The 17,844-nt window shown below is 37.4% G+C and overlaps 1 protein-coding gene across 2 annotated transcripts in view; it reads right to left on the bottom strand.

Annotated features, from left to right (window-relative positions):
• Positions 1 to 977: 977 nt before the first annotated feature.
• SEPTIN8 (septin 8) overlaps positions 978 to 17,844 on the bottom strand; it is a 78,316-nt gene continuing 61,449 nt past the window's right edge. For both annotated transcript variants that reach the window (XM_032212327.1, XM_032212328.1), the window contains exons 5-10: positions 15,273 to 15,434; positions 13,485 to 13,581; positions 11,322 to 11,490; positions 10,899 to 11,031; positions 8,037 to 8,227; positions 978 to 3,226 (exon numbers count right to left, since the gene is read on the bottom strand). In XM_032212327.1, the coding sequence (XP_032068218.1) occupies positions 3,223 to 3,226; positions 8,037 to 8,227; positions 10,899 to 11,031; positions 11,322 to 11,490; positions 13,485 to 13,581; positions 15,273 to 15,434 (756 nt within the window). In that variant the 3' untranslated portion in view covers positions 978 to 3,222. The remainder of the gene's footprint in view (positions 3,227 to 8,036; positions 8,228 to 10,898; positions 11,032 to 11,321; positions 11,491 to 13,484; positions 13,582 to 15,272; positions 15,435 to 17,844) is intronic.

The raw sequence follows: 17,844 nt of genomic DNA, 5'->3' as shown, positions 1-17,844 counted from the left end.
TTTGAGGCTAACAATGTGTTCTTCTTTCATAATTGAAACCTGATTATGAAATCGTCTCTTTTTAATATGCAGACAAGTCCTAATTTCACCATTAAAAATTGTTCAGAATTGCTGGCATCAATGAGAATATGGTTTTACCCCAGGCACGTCAGCTTTAAGGGTGCAAATATTATATTTATATAACATGTTACAAGAACTTTTTCAAGTTAGAATTGAATGAAATGTGTAAAAATAAAAGCACGGAACTTAAAATGAAATGTAATATTTAATAAAAAGAAGTACAAAGAAAGCTGAAAAAGTGGTTAAAAAACTACTAAAACCATAATGTAAGAACAATACATAACACTTCATTAAAAGAAGTTGATGGGTTTTTCTCTTGACACTTTAAAATATCATTCAGTACGATTGTCCAAGTGAATGTTTTTGCTTCTGAAAACATAGATCATATACGGAACCATTACTTAAATTACACAAATTTTGAAAAAACAGGAAATATATGGGGTATTTAAAGTCAATGGAAGATGCAGCTTTCCACTAGTCAAACATTATAGAAAATAATGTAGGAAATAGATCGTTGTGTTTTCCTGTTTTTCTTACTTCACACAACAGAGGTAAATCTTCAAGCTTAGTTTAAGATTTAATTTAAGGTTAGTGTCACATTATAATAGCCAGCAACTTATTAAATAACAATGAATAAAACTACTAAATGCAATTTGGTCCCATAAAGAAATACAAAGTACCAAATCAGACCTCAACCAAGAAAAGAATATTAGTTTCCACGGGACGACTAATCACAAATAGCTTAACCAAGACGGTAGCAAAATTGAGGCCCATAGTTCAATGAAATTAACATAACGGGCAGCACAACATAAAATATGCACTCACATAACACCAATGTTATAATAATTAATATAACATTACATACATTCTGAATGTCTTCATCAGACATATATTGTCATTTCACTATGCCTTCTATATATTTAATATTTATTATTATTCCCACCTTCGTAATTAATTTCCAAAATAGGACAGCATCAAACTGAGGTCCAGAAAACCAATTGGGCCCAAAAGAAATGTTCTGCATAGAACAAATCTTATTGGCTTTCACAATTGTTAGAAAAACTTCTTAAGCTGCAACATTTTGCATATTTGATAGAACTCTATTCTACCACCCTGCAGTCTCCTTAGCACACATTAATTTTCAGGCTCCTAATTTTGCCTCCCAAAGAAATTTTGTTTTACGCCTTTAAGCAATCATGTACCAGAACTGCTACTATCTACATAAACAATACAATAGATCTCTTCTGCACTGCAATTCACCTTCAGTAATTATCCAGTTGCATTTTAGAAAATATATTTTATCTTAATAAAGGCACAGCCTTTATAAAAGAAAAAAAGATTAAAATGCAAGCCTGAAACAGTATAACTTGAAGAGGCTTGCGATTAAAAAGTACGCTTATGGGTTGTTATTTTTTCATGAGGTTTTTTTCCCCTCTCTCTTAAAAATATCAAGTAATACTGTAACATGATTTTCAATATATTCAGAAATTGGCTGTAGGTTAAATGACAAAAGACTAAACTAGTATTTCAACATCCAGGCAAGAAGCTTCTGCCAGAAAATGTGCAAAACAAGGAACCTCGGGATAACTATATAGTTAAATTCTACTTTTGGAAAGGTTTTAGCAAAAAAATAATAATAATATGCAAGCAATGCTCTAGCACCACCAAAAAATTTAAATGGATGGACACTAAAACTTCCCAAGCAAAACATTCTGTGAACAGCTGTCCAGTCAACACTAAGGCAAGGGAGAGAAAACATGTGTCCGTCCAGTTCTACGCAGTGGACAAGCTGTGCATTTGGTTTTCTTATCAATTTTCTGGCAAAGAAAATTTGAATCTTTTAATGGCAGTAAGGTGAAGCTTCAATAAGCTTCACTTAAGCTTGGTTCAATTTTCTGGCAGTTTATGTATGTAATAGGAATGTTTTGTAATTGAATTTTCCATCAGGAGTCACTGTATAATTGGAAATCTTGCCATTTGTCCAGGCCCTTTTGAATCCAGTGTTAATTTGGATCTCCATATGCAATAAACAAGACCAACTGGATCCCAAGGCTGCCTGTCAGGTACGAAGCCAGACTTTTCAGGCTCACGTTTTAGTTTTGTACATTTCCCCAAACCATATAACAAGAGACAAGACACATTTTAAAAGTAGACTGTACAGTATGCAAGTAACAATTTAAATCAGCACAAAATATGATTTGAAAACCGCTAAGTGTTTTAATTGGCCTAATCTTAATTGGCCTATTTTTTTTCAGAACCCTTTCTATCAATGCTATCTCCATTTTTTTTTTGCCTGACCTCTATTATATACAAAAAATTATAGTACTTGTAGTACTTGAGATTTGCAATACTTATGAACTATTTTAAAATAGCCAAACCACCTTGGCAGAAAACCACAGGTGTACCTGAGGGAAAAGACCCAACTTTAAAAGTTGGTTTAACATTGATTTTTGTTTAAGTGAAGTATGATTTTCTATGTTCTACCACTAAGAATGGAGCCATTTTCAATTTTAAAATGAGGAGGGAATTAATTAAAGGAATTATATGTCTCTCTAGATCCTACAGCAAACTTACATCCTCTTGAAACTTGTCTTGAATAATATTTCAGTCACCAACAGAAATGCTAAGCTTTCTCATACTATAGTTTCTTATTTTAATATAAAGTTGGGGATGCTGCCTCAAAACAGGTTTTGATCAGAAGTAACATTCTGGTAATCTCTCCCTCAGAATAAATTACAAAAATTAAAGCAAAACCAAAGATAACTTTTACCAATGGTAATTTTTACACTGCCACCTCTCTGCCTATTTTGCATCGTAAAAAGTGACTCACTATATTTAGGGCCATTTGATACGGAAATGGTGACTCGAAGAGTTTAAAACAAATACGTTGCACTGCAATTACCTTCCCGACATTTTGGAACTAAATGTGTGAAGAATTTCCACCTTGAATCTGCAAAGGCAAAGCAAATCATTCTTTTTCTTAATCATGCTAATTTCCTGCATGGTCACCATCCATTCTTGAAAAAAGGCAGGTGATGAGTTTCTCGTGCTGCTTCCTTTGCACAATGGGATAGCAGAAGGATTCACAAGATGGGGAAACAACAATTAACATACATATGAATATACAGAGTCCACTCATGGCATTGTAATCTATGTGTGAGATTAACTGAAACAAAAACATAAAAAAACATGGATTAAACTATAGAACTCAAATATAATAAGAACATAATAGCATGAAAAAAAATAAGGATGATGTGACCCTTTGGGACATGCCATAAATGCCCAACCAAATTATACTTCTCTCAAAAGTCTGCCAGCAAGTAACTGCAGTTAGACTCTACCACTTTACCTTAATAAAATATTAGATCGATATGTATAAGCAGTGATGGGATTCAACTGCCGTAACAACCGGTTTGCTAAAAGTGCGCTTTGCACGTGGATGCACGCTTTGCACATGTGTGCAGTGCGTTTGAAAAGAGCTCTACAACTTACCTTCTATTGCAGCCCCAGTGAGTAAAACAGCGTGGCCATCTGCTCAGCCGCGCCTTTTAGCTGGGTTTCAAACAAAGGAAATATCGGACAGACTAGCGCAGGGATGGATGGGCAGGGCCAACTGATCGCTGGAACTACTGGTCCATACTGGCTGAATCCCACCCTTGAATATAAGGCCCCGTGTTCAATTCCTAGTATTTTCCCACTTTTTAAGATTTGTGGTAGCAAGAGTGACTATCTTACATCTCAAATCAGCATAGTATTCCGCATGTGGTACCTATTTATATTCCAAGATATCCAAATGATTGCCAGGTTCAGGAACATTGCATTTAGTGAAAATAATAAGTTTAACAGTCAGAGAAACAGAATATTTTAAAAAGAAATAACTACTTGAAGCATTAATTACTTGAAACAGAAGGACACGGGCAAGACACTAGTAGCTGTCCATCTTCTTTTAATGCTTGTCCTCTTTGTCTGATTGGTCTAGCTGGAGCACATTAATAGATTGTCAAAGGCAATGTACAAATTCTAGAAGTGCAATGAAATAACTGGACGGGACTACCAAGGGATAAATGCATCTGCACAAGACTGTCATGGGCAAGAGAGTCATAGAGCCGAGCTGGCGCAGTAGTTAAATGCAGCACTGCAGGCTACTTCAGCTGACTGCAGTTCTGCAGTTCGGCTGTTCAAATCTCACCAGCTCAGGGTTGACTCAGCCTTCCATCCTTCCGAGGTGGGTAAAATGAAGACCCGGATTGTTGGGGGCAATATGCTGACTCTGTAAACCACTTAGAGAGGGCTGAAAGCCCTATGAAGCGGTATATAAGTCTAACTGCTATTGCTATTGCTATCTGCACAAGAGAATCGTGGGCAAGACTCCCTACAGAACTCATAGGTCCCCTGCTCAAAAAATCCAATTTGGATATTTTGATCCTTAATAATTTAATGTTCAGTTGGTTAATCTCCCCTTTCAAGAGAGGTTAAAACTGAAGTTAATCTGAAAGATAAATGAAGATAAACCTGAAAGAAAGGAATAACTGAACTCATTCAGCCCTGACTATGTGACCAAATCAATACTGACTGCTCGGGGATGAATGTACCTTTGTTCTCTTTTAATCTCTTCATTCCCTCTTTAAATGTGATATCCTAAACTTTCCTTGTAGGTTGTGAGCGAGGCATTCCAGTGATACCACTCTATTCCCAGATTAGCATTATCTTGGCTTCCTGGCAGTTATGGAACGCCAAAGTATTCCACTGTTTATAACATTCTTTCCTGGTTTTTATGAAGGCTGTTGGAAGCCATTCTTAAGGGAATCAGACTGAAGCCTCGTTGATATGTGACATTACAGAGCAACAGTTAGGTACCATCGGAATCAAGAGAAATGAATTCATGCTCTTGGCCACTTTCTGGACACCACAGCACGTTGGAGGACAACCAAAAGGCTGAGGTTGAATTCTGAAAGTATAATGACAATGGGAATATGATATTCTCTTGTCATTTCAGACGGGACTGTACATTCCTTGAAAGAGTGCTGTTGGAGTCTCTTTATGAATGGAGATTTTGACTAAATTGTGTGTGTGTGTGTGTGTGTGTGTGTATATCTGTTTAATAAACTGTATAACTGTATCCTTGTTTTGGGATTCTTACAATAAAAATACCAGGTATCAATTACATAAATAAATCAGGTAATATCAACTGGGCATTGTCCAATAGGACATGTCCATACTGATATTCATCCCAACTCACATGACAAACTTCCATAGCTTTGAAATGCAATAATGGCTAAATCTTCCATATTAATAAAGAACAAATGAACTATCGGAATATGATGAAACAGAAGCTCTTTCAGCAATACATTTCTTGTCTTTTAGTCTATTAAGAAGGGTGATTTATTCAGGGTAAATAAGTATAGGAGACTGCACCATACATTAAAATCGGAAGATGAATACAATTACACCTCTTTCAATGCAAACTTTTTCATAGAGCAACTGCTTCAATTTATGCCAGCAAAAGGATCCTTTCTCTACAGTGGCAACTTTGTTCCAATTCATTTTAGACATTCCATAATGAAAAAAATAACTGTAGCAAAAGTTACCATGAAATCTTGCTTATTAAAAGAGGTAGATGTCAGAATATATTGTAATTTAAGATTAATTTTACTCCAAGCAAATCTGTAGTTATGAGCCTCTATTATAGGAGAGGTATGTCAGTTTAGTAAAAGCTATTAATCTGATAGCACCTTTTCATACTAACAAATTTTATTCAAAGGCATAAGCTTTGGTCAGCTATAGCTCACTTCATCAGATGCACAGAATGGCTAGACTGCTCTAGGTTTTAAATTGGGATGGGCAGTGGGAGAAGGGAGTGGAAAATAGGCTGATCTATGCTCCCTAATGCCAAACATGGTTTTCAAATAGTGGCAAAAGGTCACCTCAGTTGAATTAAACTGGAAGTTTTAAAGAAGAGATTGGACAACCATTTGTCTGAAGTGGTGTAGGGTTTCCTGCCTGAGCAGGGTGGTGGTGGTATTGGACCAGGAGACCAAGGTGTATGACTTTTCAAATCCAGCTGGTTTTTATCACTGAAAAGTTTAAAAGAGTAGGCACTCTGATACTGTACTGACAAAGATAAAAAGATAGTAAGTATCATGTACTGGCAAAGATAAAAAGATAATAAGTATGTTGCAGAAATTTAAAGACAGTCTAAATAGGAAATATTCTTGATTCATTAATTTGGAAAATAGCAATAGCAGTAGACTTATATACCGCTTCATAGGCCTTCAGGCCTCTCTAAGCGGTTTACAGAGAGTCAGCATATTGCCCCCAACAATCTGGGTCCTCATTTTACCCACCTCGGAAGGATGGAAGGCTGAGTCAACCCTGAGCCGGTGAGATTTGAACCGCTGACCTGCTGATCTAGCAGTAGCCTGCAGTGCTGCATTTAACCACTGCGCCACCTTGGCTCTTATGGGAAATGTATTTTCTTAAAATAATCTTGTGCAAGAAAACACACATCATAATGCCATTGTATATTAAGGTGCTAACTTGAGATACAATTGCTAGTTAGTGTGTGTTCTGCTTTTCCTTTGAAAAGGAAAAGCTCATTAAAAGTAAATTTTGGATCTCTTAATTCAAGACCTCATCTACTAGAAGTAGCATTAAGTAGCTTTAAATATTCTAAATCTCTTTTCATTTTTATCTGATGTTATATCAAGTAGTAAATTCCAGAAAAACACATTTTGCTTTTAGTTGTTGATTCAGCATAAATGATGTGAATTAATGCAAATATTGAAAATGTATCTTATGACTTGTAGGCAGTAGAAAATATGGTATGGCCACTGGTTGGGATCACTTTACAAGGGGATCATACAGCTTCAAGATTATTGAGACAGCATCTGAATATGGAGAAGGTTCTGCTATAGGTCATTCAAATCATATAACTAAGAGAGGATAACTCTATATCCAAGCTGCAGACTTTTAAAGAATACGTCTGATATCGGATTCAACCTAACAATTTTTACGTTTCCTGCAGTGGTAGTCAACCTGGTCCCTACCGCCCACTAGTGGGCATTCCAGCTTTCATGATGGGTGGTAGGGATTTGCTGTAACTCTGCTATATAAATTTTATAAAGTAAAGTTACTTCCCTACTTTATAAATCACCATTACTATGGAACTGGTGGGCGGTTAGAAAATTTTACTACTAACAGAGATACAAAAGTGGGCGGTAGGTATAAAAAGGTTGACTATCCCTGGTTTATTGGCTTTTATTTTTCACAGAGCAGATATCTAGCATGTCTGATTGAAAGGATCTTGGGCAACATCATCAGGAAAGATCTCTGAATGAAAACCTGAATAGCTGCTGTCAGCAAATAAGTTTAGATGGTCCAATGTTCACATTTTTGTTCCAAATTCAGAGCACATGATTCAGTTTTAATATACCAGCACAGAGGAGGATAAGTGTACATTTATGGAACATAAATCATACTCTAAAGGTAAGTACTCATGTATATACTAAGTGCTTCTATTCCTCAATTCATTGTTTCCTGCTGTTCATTTTGTTGATGTCCAGATTCTGTGCTTCTGGTACCTCTTAAATATCAAAGATTCCAGAACCCAACAGTAAAGAAAACAAACTTCATTAACCTCCATGGGGATTAGCAGACCCAGCATTCCTTGCAGGAATCAGGATAATCAAGCATCTATTAAATAATCTTCTCAGATCCAAGAATCATTTGTCTTTGATTTCTTTAAAAGGTATTCCTTTGGCTTATCCTTTTAGGATTTGAAAGCATTCTAAATGGGTAATTAAACCTTAGGTATTATTTTGTTTAAATACCTAACCGTTATTTATTGTTGCAAATAATTTGTTGCACCAATATTGTTGCAAGTTATTTGCAAACCTGTTACAAATAACTGTTGCAATATTTTTATATGATCAGCTGTGAATCTCTGATCTTGGAAAAGGTAGATAAAAGTGGCTTACTTTTTCTTGTCTTTATCTTTCTTCAGTGGTTGCTGTGAAGTGGCTTGCAGATTCTGACACTGTAGTGTTTCAACTGCCACCTTCCGCCTGTTGAAGGCATTCATCTCCTCCTCTAGCTCCCTTCTTTTCTCCTCCACTTTCCTCTTTTCCTCCTGATGTATTCGCTTGAGATGTTCAAACTTGTCATGCAGCTGGTGGGAGAAAGAAAGGAAACCTAATCCAGGCTCTGTCTGGCACTAAAACCAATTATAGCCTGCAAAAAGGTCTTCTAATGAGGCATATTACTCTAGAGTATCCATTACATATTATGTCAGAGTATAGGCTATGTCAAAAAGATATACATGGAATCATGTAGGATGTTTCAGCTGCATAGCAAATTTACAAATATTTCACAGGGTTTCTGTTTAAAAAGAGCCGAGGTGGTGCAGTGGTTAAATGCAGCACTGCAGGCTACTGCTAGATCAGCAGTTCAGCAGTTCAGCGGTTCAAATCTCACCAGCTCAGGGTTGACTCAGCCTTCCATCCTTCCGAGGTGGGTAAAATGAGGACCCAGATTGTTGGGGGCAATATGCTGACTCTCTGTAAACCGCTTAGAGAGGGCTGAAAGCCCTATGAAGCGGTATATAAGTCTACTGCTATTGCTATTGCTATTGTTTAACCCTAAGAGTTCCTAAAAATCCCCCAAAAATATCTCATAAAATCCTCCAATCTCACAAATTGGACCCAAGATGTGTTCCTAACTACTGCTACTCCTTCTCCAATACCACTTCTACCACCATCACATTACTATTTATGAACAGTATTACTTTGGCTTATGGCCCAAAGAAAATTAACTGTACAACCTCTGGATACATTTTAGCGCTTAAGGCTTGCATGTTTCTATTCTAATTTAGATTGCATTAATAGAGTATGTGAAATATTCGTACTGCTTTATAAAGTCCTAGTAGGACCACACTTAGAATACTACTACATCCAGTTTTGATCACCATATTATAAAAAAGATGCAGAGACTCTGGAAAGAGTGCAGAAAAGAACAACAAGAGTGATTAGGAGGGTGGAGGCGAAAACATATGAAGAACGTTTACATTAACTGGGTTTGTCTAGTCTAGTGAGAAGAAAGACTAAGTGTGATATGATAACAGTGTTCCAATATTTGAGGTGTTGTCACAAAGAAGAGGGGGGCAATTATTTTCCAAAGCACCAGAAGGCAAGACAAGAAACAATGCATGAAACTAATTTAGGAGAGTCACAACCTAAAATTATGAAGAAATTTCCTAACAGTGAGAACAATTAACCAGTAGAATGGCTTCCCTTCAGAAGTGCTCCATCACTGAAGGCTTTTAAGAAGAGACTGGACAGCCACTTGTCTGGAATCATAGTCTCCTGCTTGAGTAGAAGGTTGGACTGGAAGACCTCCAAGGTCCCCTCCAACTCTGTTATTCTGTTTTTCAGGTAAGACAAATGCATCCTGGATATTGTCATTGGGCTCAAAGTTACATGCTTGAAACCCCTTTGTGGAAGCTTCATGACTACTCAAAATAGAGATTCCACATCTTCTGTATAAAATCACTTTTACAATTTCAAGGTAGCCCTTCCCTTAAAATATCATTTTTCTGCAATTATACTGTCCCTTATTCTTAATTAGCTGGATTATTTCCTTGAGAAAGCATGAAAGCATTCTGTAATATGGTCAGATTTATAGCAGGTTTTTATATTGCTAAAGTACATCATGTTTGACTGATGTACAACATGGATGTACTCAAACTCATGTCATCATGTCGTCACATGACATATAGTGATGTTTTCCGTCACTAAACCGAGGGTGGGGGTGGCCAGTGCATGATGTATCTGGCCTGCAGGCCATGCGTGTCAGCCCTGGAGGCCATCTTTGGATCTTCAGGGCTGCCACACTTGGCAGAGGGGCATGCTGTGGGAAATGGAAAGGGTGTGTGGATGGAGACAGGGTGAAATGTACAGCCATAACAACATACTTTTCCCTGGTAGTCAAGGACGTTCAGCCTGCACCTGGAGAGGCATGACTGGGAAGCAACTCCAGTTGGGATGGGGACATGATTGGACCATGCGATGGACATGTGGGTGCAGGGGAAGGAACTTTGATTTTGATTTGGGTGGGAAAACTTAGAAGGCGTTTAGATTCAGGTTTTCCCAGAGGTGCCAATAAGACATCTCTAATAAAATGGCATTTCAGAAAAATGCCGGCCTTTGAGTTTTACTTCTGCTGGGGGTGTTACTTAGAACCCTGACATTGAGTTTGACACCCCTGATGTAGGGGAAACAAAAAGTTCCTAGTTCCTTTTGTTTTAAATAAATGACTTGCTTCAGAGCACTGATTGACACATGGGCAAATCCACCACTGTAAAATAAGCAGGTGACAATCCTCTATGATACCATCAATTTAGGGCATTTTAAAACATAACAATTATGTCACCCCGCTCTCTGGCAAATCAGTCTTCTGACTTTTAAGTCACGTTGTTGAAACAAAACAAAATCAAATAAGATAAAGAAATGGCAGGACTCTTAAGCTTTACATCCACAGTGAGATGGGTGGCAAACAAATGTAATACATAAAACCAACATCTTCTTGCAAGCATTGGCTTGCATACATAGGCATACCCACACATGCATATAAGTGTTTTGTGTCCTCATACTAACTTTCTAGAGGGATTTAATGATTTACCAGTGGGAAGAAAATATTAGGCCAGTTTAACCTGTTTTAATAGTAGAAAGATCTGGAAAATCCCCTTTTCAAACATTTGATCAATACAGGGAAAACAAAAAGAAAAACTCAGTCCCATCTAATGTAGGAATTTGTCTAGTAGAGTCATTGTCTGTCATACTCACTTCTCTCTCCTTTTCTTTTAGTTCAGACTCCGTCTCCTTGACCTTGTTCACAAACATCTGTCTCATTTCTTCCTCTTTTTTTTGCAATTCACAAAGGAACTCTTTTCTTTTGGTCTCATACGTTTCTTGAAGGCTGGTGGAAAACACAAGTTCCAAATTGTCCAGACATTAAAAGAAAGATGCAAGGTAACTATTCAAGGTCACAAATATCTGAAAATGCATTTTATACCCCATGAAAAAGTTTGCATGTGTCAGAAAGGGGAAAATATCAAGAGAGCAAAAACATGAAGAGACGACATGTCTGCCCCACACCCTGAGGGTAAAACTCCCACAGACCGTAAGAGAACATCCAGTTTTCACAACTCCCTGCAGCGTATTAATATGGGGAGGGGGGAGGAGAGAAGAAATGTAAGACTTTCTTACCTGAATGGCTGGCTGTCAGGATCTGTATCCTTGAAGCCCATTTCTTCTAGCTTACACCGCCTATAAAGCTCGTAATGGCGAGCATGAGTTTGCTCTCGTAGGTCTTCCATGTTAACTCGGATCAGCATTTCACGCAGCTTCATAAAGTCACAGTGGCTTTCATTTTCAACTATTTAAACAAAGAGCAGATGTGAAAACACATAGGAGAAAATGACTGATTCACATAGAGACAAGCATCTGCCCATGTGCATGTACACACACACACACACACACACACACACTCTTGAAGAGCATTCGGAGACTTCAGCTTGTCCAGAATGCAGCCGGTCGAGCGATTGTGGGTGCACCTCGGTTCACCCACGTAACACCTATCCTCCGCGAGCTGCACTGGCTGCCTATTGGTCTTCGGATACGCTTCAAGGCACTAGTCGTCACTTATAAAGCCCTTCATGGTATTGGACCTGGGTACTTGAGAGACCGCCTGCTGCCAATTACCTCCACTAGACCGATTAGATCCCACAGATTAGGCCTCCTCCGAATTCCATCCGCCAGCCAATGCTGGCTGGCGACTACCCGGAGGAGAGCCTTCTCCGTGGTTGCTCCAACCCTCTGGAACGAGCTCCCCGTGGAGATTCGAACCCTCACCACCCTCCAGGCCTTCCGCAAAGCCCTTAAAACCTGGCTGTTCCGACAGGCCTGGGGCTAAAGAGCTTTCGCCACCCTCCTCGAATGGTATGGTTGTTGTGTGCTTTTAAATTGTGTATTGTTTTGTTTGTCTTTTTCATCCCTTATTTGTATCCCCTTCCCTGACTTGGATTGTGAGCCGCCCTGAGTCCTCTTCGGGGAAAAGGGCGGCATATAAGTGCAATAAATTCCAAATTCCAATTCCAATTCACTCCTCTTGCAGGATTAATGCAGCATTTGTATGAAAAAAAAGCATCCTCCAGAAAAGTAAAAGTGTTGGGATAGAGAGATTAGAAACTATGATAGACTGCAGGCTCCTGTGTATATTTTGCTCAGAAGTTCACCACCCTGACTTCAAAAGGGCTCGCTCCCTTGCAGCTGTGTTGAAAGAGGTGCTTTGCAATGTGTGGAACACAAACAAAGCAACTCTATTTGAATTGTTAAAGCAATCATGTGGAAGCCTCTGAAACATGACATCTCTGCTTTGCTGAATAGCAGAGACTGATTTATTTATTCAGCATGTGTTGCAAATCCATTTTTGAAATCTTATTATTCATAGGATATTGGAAGCTACTTTTCAGAATCAATTATAAACATTAAGATCAAATCATATATCAGTGTTATTAAACTATTAAACCTCTTCTCTCTCTTTTTTTTACTTAATGTGATCAAATATTTGTATGCCTTTCCACAGATATAGGTTGGGTATGGTGTTTAATGTGGTGACCTAGAAACCAGGAGATTGTGAGTTTTGTTCCACCTCAGGCACGAAAGCGGCTGGATAACTTTGGACCAGTCATTGTTTCTCAGACCAAACTACCATACAGGGTCATTGTTGTGGGGAAAACAGGAGGAGGAAGGAGTATTAGCTAAGTTTGCCACCATGGCAAACTTAAAAAATAATAAAGGTGGGATAAAACTCAAATAAATACAAATTTTAGGTTAGATAAACAACCAAAATTTGTAATAGCAAAACGAAAGTATAATAGAAATAGTGGCAAGAGGATAAATAATTTATTAAATATAAAAATGTATGCAGAGCCAAATCCACAGGTGAATATAAAAAATAACACTTAAGGCAACAACAATAACAAATATGCTAGTGAAATGATCTTTCTGAATTATTGTTTCATGACCATGATATTCACTGGCATTGCAATATTATGTTTTAATAAGTCTACGCCTTGTAATATATATTGAGTGGGTATTATTCTTTTATTCAAATATAATGCACACAAACCTACACACACACACACACACACACACACACACACACACACACACACCTTAGCCAAAATATATAAAAAGGTGGATAAAAATATGATAATAATTGACAGGTGAATAAAAATATCAAATCCAGCCTAAACATTTGGCTCACTGTGCAGTCACAAGAAGAATAGCAGCAACAAATATTCTTTAGCAAGCTGCAGCACACAAGGATTTCAGCCACTGTTAAACATGTCTGGAGTCCCAACTTACCTTGTACAACACCCCATGGATACTGCCGAGCTCTCACCATTTTATTTCCCACTTTTACTTCTTCTGTGCTTCCCACAACAGCAAATGGCAAATGAGCCTTGAAGGAAAAAATATAACTATGAAATTCAGGGCAAAACAATAGAACTGTCCAAAAGGATTTTTTAAAAACTTTTAATGCAAATTTCCTAATAGAAAACATTTTTTTTAATGTCTATGGAATCGGTATGATGTTAAGACAGGACTGCCAGGACAAACAAAACAAATCCTAATTTTTGAAAGTTTATTATTCTACAGCACATTAAATAAAAGGCTACTCCTGAATTTGCAATAAAATCATGTATGGAATTTTTAAATCCACCAGTTTTGTGAATAGTGTTTTTGGCAGTCTTTACATACTGCATTCCACATCTTTCTATCCACAAACAGAAGTTTATTTTGAGCAATCATAGATAGAAGAATAAGCCAAACAGAACAAACCCTTTTGTTTTTACAAATCATTATGGAATGCTAAACAATAGTTTGCTATTCTAGTTACTTGCAGGAATAGCTCAACTAGCAGACTAGCCAGGAGATTTTTCTGCCTCATATAGCATGTTGTCAGATTAAGCTAGGGCCAATAATTTTCTCATTTCTCCATGGTAAACTCTATAGGGAATGCCTAAGTCTAAGTATATCTTTCTATCATATATACATTTCCAGGAAGGACAGACAATTTCTGTATGAACCATCTTCTAGAAAATTCAAAACCCTTTATTATTTGTGCAGTAGCCAAATCCTGTATTGCAATGATGAAAATAAAATATAACTGCTCACAGAAGTAACCACTTCTCTTTTATTTATCACATCAACACATTGTTTTAGGTAATACATATGTACATTTGCAGAAGTAATTATAGTACGATACAGTATGATACATTTTTATTTGGTATTTTATCTATTTTATGTTTGTGTGTTATCTCATCTATTTGATTTTAATTTTGTGTTGTTATTTTTTTTTAAATTTGCATATCACTGATCAAATTTCTTTTCTCCCAGCACAATTTACTCTTTGTGGGATTATTGCAAGAAATTTGAATTCCAAGCTAAATGGGATATAATGTAAAACACTAATAAACAGGATTGGGGGGGGGAGGCAATTTGGCATAGTGGCTAAAGTGCTGGATTAGAAATCGGGAGACTGTGTCTTCTAGCATAAACCACCATACAGGATTGTTACTGAGGAGAAATAGGCAGTGGGAGCATTATGTATGATGTCTTGAGTTGTGCAAAGCAAAGACAAGTTATAAATGTAATAACAAATTTAAGAAGAAATAGAAACATTTTGCTCTCTCAGATGATGGCAGATACAATATCATTTTTCTTTCTCCTCCTCTTCCCTTTTCTGAAATACAGAGTAGTTACATTCATCAATCTGACTGATGTTTTGCTGTAGCACAATATATGCCAAAAATTATTTCAATATTCCCAATCTAAAATGTATCCAAGAATATGAAAAACTTGATAGCGACTTTCCAGACTGCATTACAAATTCCTATTCCATTCTAAACAGACATTGAACATGAAATGTATCAAGGAAGAAGGATTATATTCCACACCAAATCACTGGATTGTCTTAAATGGCAACCACTCCAGATGGAGAGAATGCCACTGCTTCCTTGCACATCCATTTGAGAAATGGTAGGAATAAACACTATTATAATGGCATTCACCAGCTAACACAACATACAGTTTCTCAGGGTCACTGCTATACAGAAGCATAGAAAGTCTACAGAAGAACATGTTACTTACATTCATCACAGAGTTAATCTCAGATACAGCATCATCATCAATAGGGAATTGATAAATCTGAACTCCGTTACTGACCAGTTCGCTCATGATCTTAATCTTAAACTTGTGCAATTCACTCTTGGAAATAGTGTCAGCCTTGGCAATGATGGGAATGATGTTCACCTGGAGAGCAGTGAAAAAACAAGAAATAACTAAAAACTGAGCTTTTTGTAATCAGTCATGAATTAGCTACAGAATGGTTTAATGCCAGCTAGGAATGCAGGCAGAATTAAACATTAAATGACAGTGGCTAAAAGATTAATGTAAACAGATATGAACAAACTGGAACAAGTTCAGAGAAGGGCTAACAAGATGTAAAGGAACTGGAAATCAAGTGATGGAGAATAGTGAAAAGAACTGTATATTTATCTTACAGAAACAATGACTCTGTGTGTGTGTGTGTGTGTGTGTGTGTGTGTGTTTATAAATACTTGTAAACAATTTGTTGTTGTGCTGGTAGACAGGATCTGAATCCGTTAGGAAAACTTAATCTAACATTTATTTGTTTGATTATTTATCAAATTTATATAGAAGCCCATCCCACCCGAGGCAACTCTGGGTAGGGCACAATAGATAAAAAGCAAGAGTATAAAATAGCAAATATAAATAAAAAGGGCCATACTAATAAATTCCTCTAAAATCAAGAAATATAAATCATAGTTGAAATAAATAAACAAATAAGTGAAGAGATTAGAGCTAGATGATTTCTGAAGCAATATGTTTTCACAATTCTTCATAACACAAAATAAATTTAACTTAATAATAAAGGTGTGAATTAAATAGTTAAATATAAATGCAGCTTAAGTTATAGCTGTCCTATTCTCTTTTGAAAGTTATTTCATTTTGTTGGGTTTTTTTTTCAGTTCAGGGAAAATATGAGGAATGCATGAAATTTGATTAAAAACATGTGTCCTTAAAAAACATTCAGCAACACAGACTGACCCAAAAAAATAACATCCTCTTGGTATGCTGCTGAATATTAATTGCTTTTGTTGGCACATCAAAAGAAGGGACAGGTGCAAAAATGCACAGATTATAAAGCAAGTAAATAAGGCTTTTAAAAAGAACATTGTCCACTCTAGAGAAACATCTCCCTACTCTGATAAACAAGCTACTTGTTCCATTCAGTCTAGAGTTCTGGGAGTTGCTGAGGTTGGAAAACGCTGGTCAAGACAAGTGTTGTCTTTTTCAGCTCTGAAGAAGAGGATTGCCCGGCTGGGCCTTCTGCTGAGTGATCTTGCCCTACCTTGATCCAGATTGCCCCACCAGGATGCATCTTGACCCAAAATACTAAGCTGCTCCCCCAAGCAAAAAGTGTGATGATTCAATCTGGATACTGGACACAGATCACTGAACGCAGACAAAAAGTTTCTTTTTTTGCCTCCAGATCAAATGGACCCCTCTGATCAGCATTTCATAGGAAAGTGACATAGCAATCTAGGACACCTCTTCAAAGGGACCTTTCAATCAAAGCTTGGTGAAACCATGCTGCCTCTTTGAACACCACATACACACTCAACTGAATTGAAAGTGGAAAGTAGCCCTTGTAATCACAATAAATGTCAAGTTCATGCAGAACCCAATCCCTTCAGATGCTCTGGCCTGGAGCTTCCAGCAGCCATAATTGGCATGGCCAAAAGTCCAACATGACAGGAACTATAGTTCCACAAAATCTACAGGACGCCTTCATTAACTGATCCTCGACCAGAGCAATAATACAAAATAAAACTCCTGCAAAAATGCTCTGCAACTGATTACATACATTTCAGTGTAGGGTTTAATCTATTTGCATGCCTGGATCTGCAGAATATTTTTGGATTTGTTCAGTATGATGTATTAACATATAATTAATTAATATGTTTTATTTTAGCAACATCTAACCCATCCCTAAGATCCATAATTACCAATCTGATATCAGAATGGAATACATATCCATTTTCCTTGACCCTTAAGCAGTGCAAGCCAGTTCTTCAATTATCTTTGACAAAGGTTCTATGGCTACTTTAAAAAATACAACATTTTGGTGATTGCCAGAATTTCTCTTCTTCATGCAACTGAGGGACTTGAACAACAGGAAGATGGTGAGGAAATGGTAATGACCTATAAAGATTAAGAACTCCTCAAATTAAGAGCCCTTTGGAATTGAATGAACTGACTGAGCTCCAGTGAGTTATTCTGGCTCCAACTGATTGATGTAATCTATTGATAGGGTTGCAGCCTAATACAGGGGTCATCAACCTGTGGCTGTGGAGCCACATGTGGCTCTTTCATCCCTCTGCTGTGGCTCCCTTGTTGCTGGTCGGCTCCACAATTGATAGGGCTTTCAATTAGGAGAGGTAGAGGAAAAAGGATGCCATGCTAAGGAGACTCTATGGTGGAGGAACTGGATTTCCAGTTGGCTCCAGAATTGAACGGGGGACTTCCAGTTAGGACCTTTGTGGTTCTTCGAGTGTTTAAGTTGCCAATCCCTGGCCTAATGGAACCACCTCCATTGCTTTCACCTCTCTTCTCACCTGGGTCTTTGCAAGATAAG

Source organism: Thamnophis elegans, chromosome 2 (assembly GCF_009769535.1).
Source record: "Thamnophis elegans isolate rThaEle1 chromosome 2, rThaEle1.pri, whole genome shotgun sequence".
Lineage (NCBI taxonomy): Eukaryota > Metazoa > Chordata > Lepidosauria > Squamata > Colubridae > Thamnophis > Thamnophis elegans.
The sequence above is the reverse complement of the archived record's forward strand: the minus strand, read 5'-3'. Positions and strand labels throughout refer to the sequence as shown.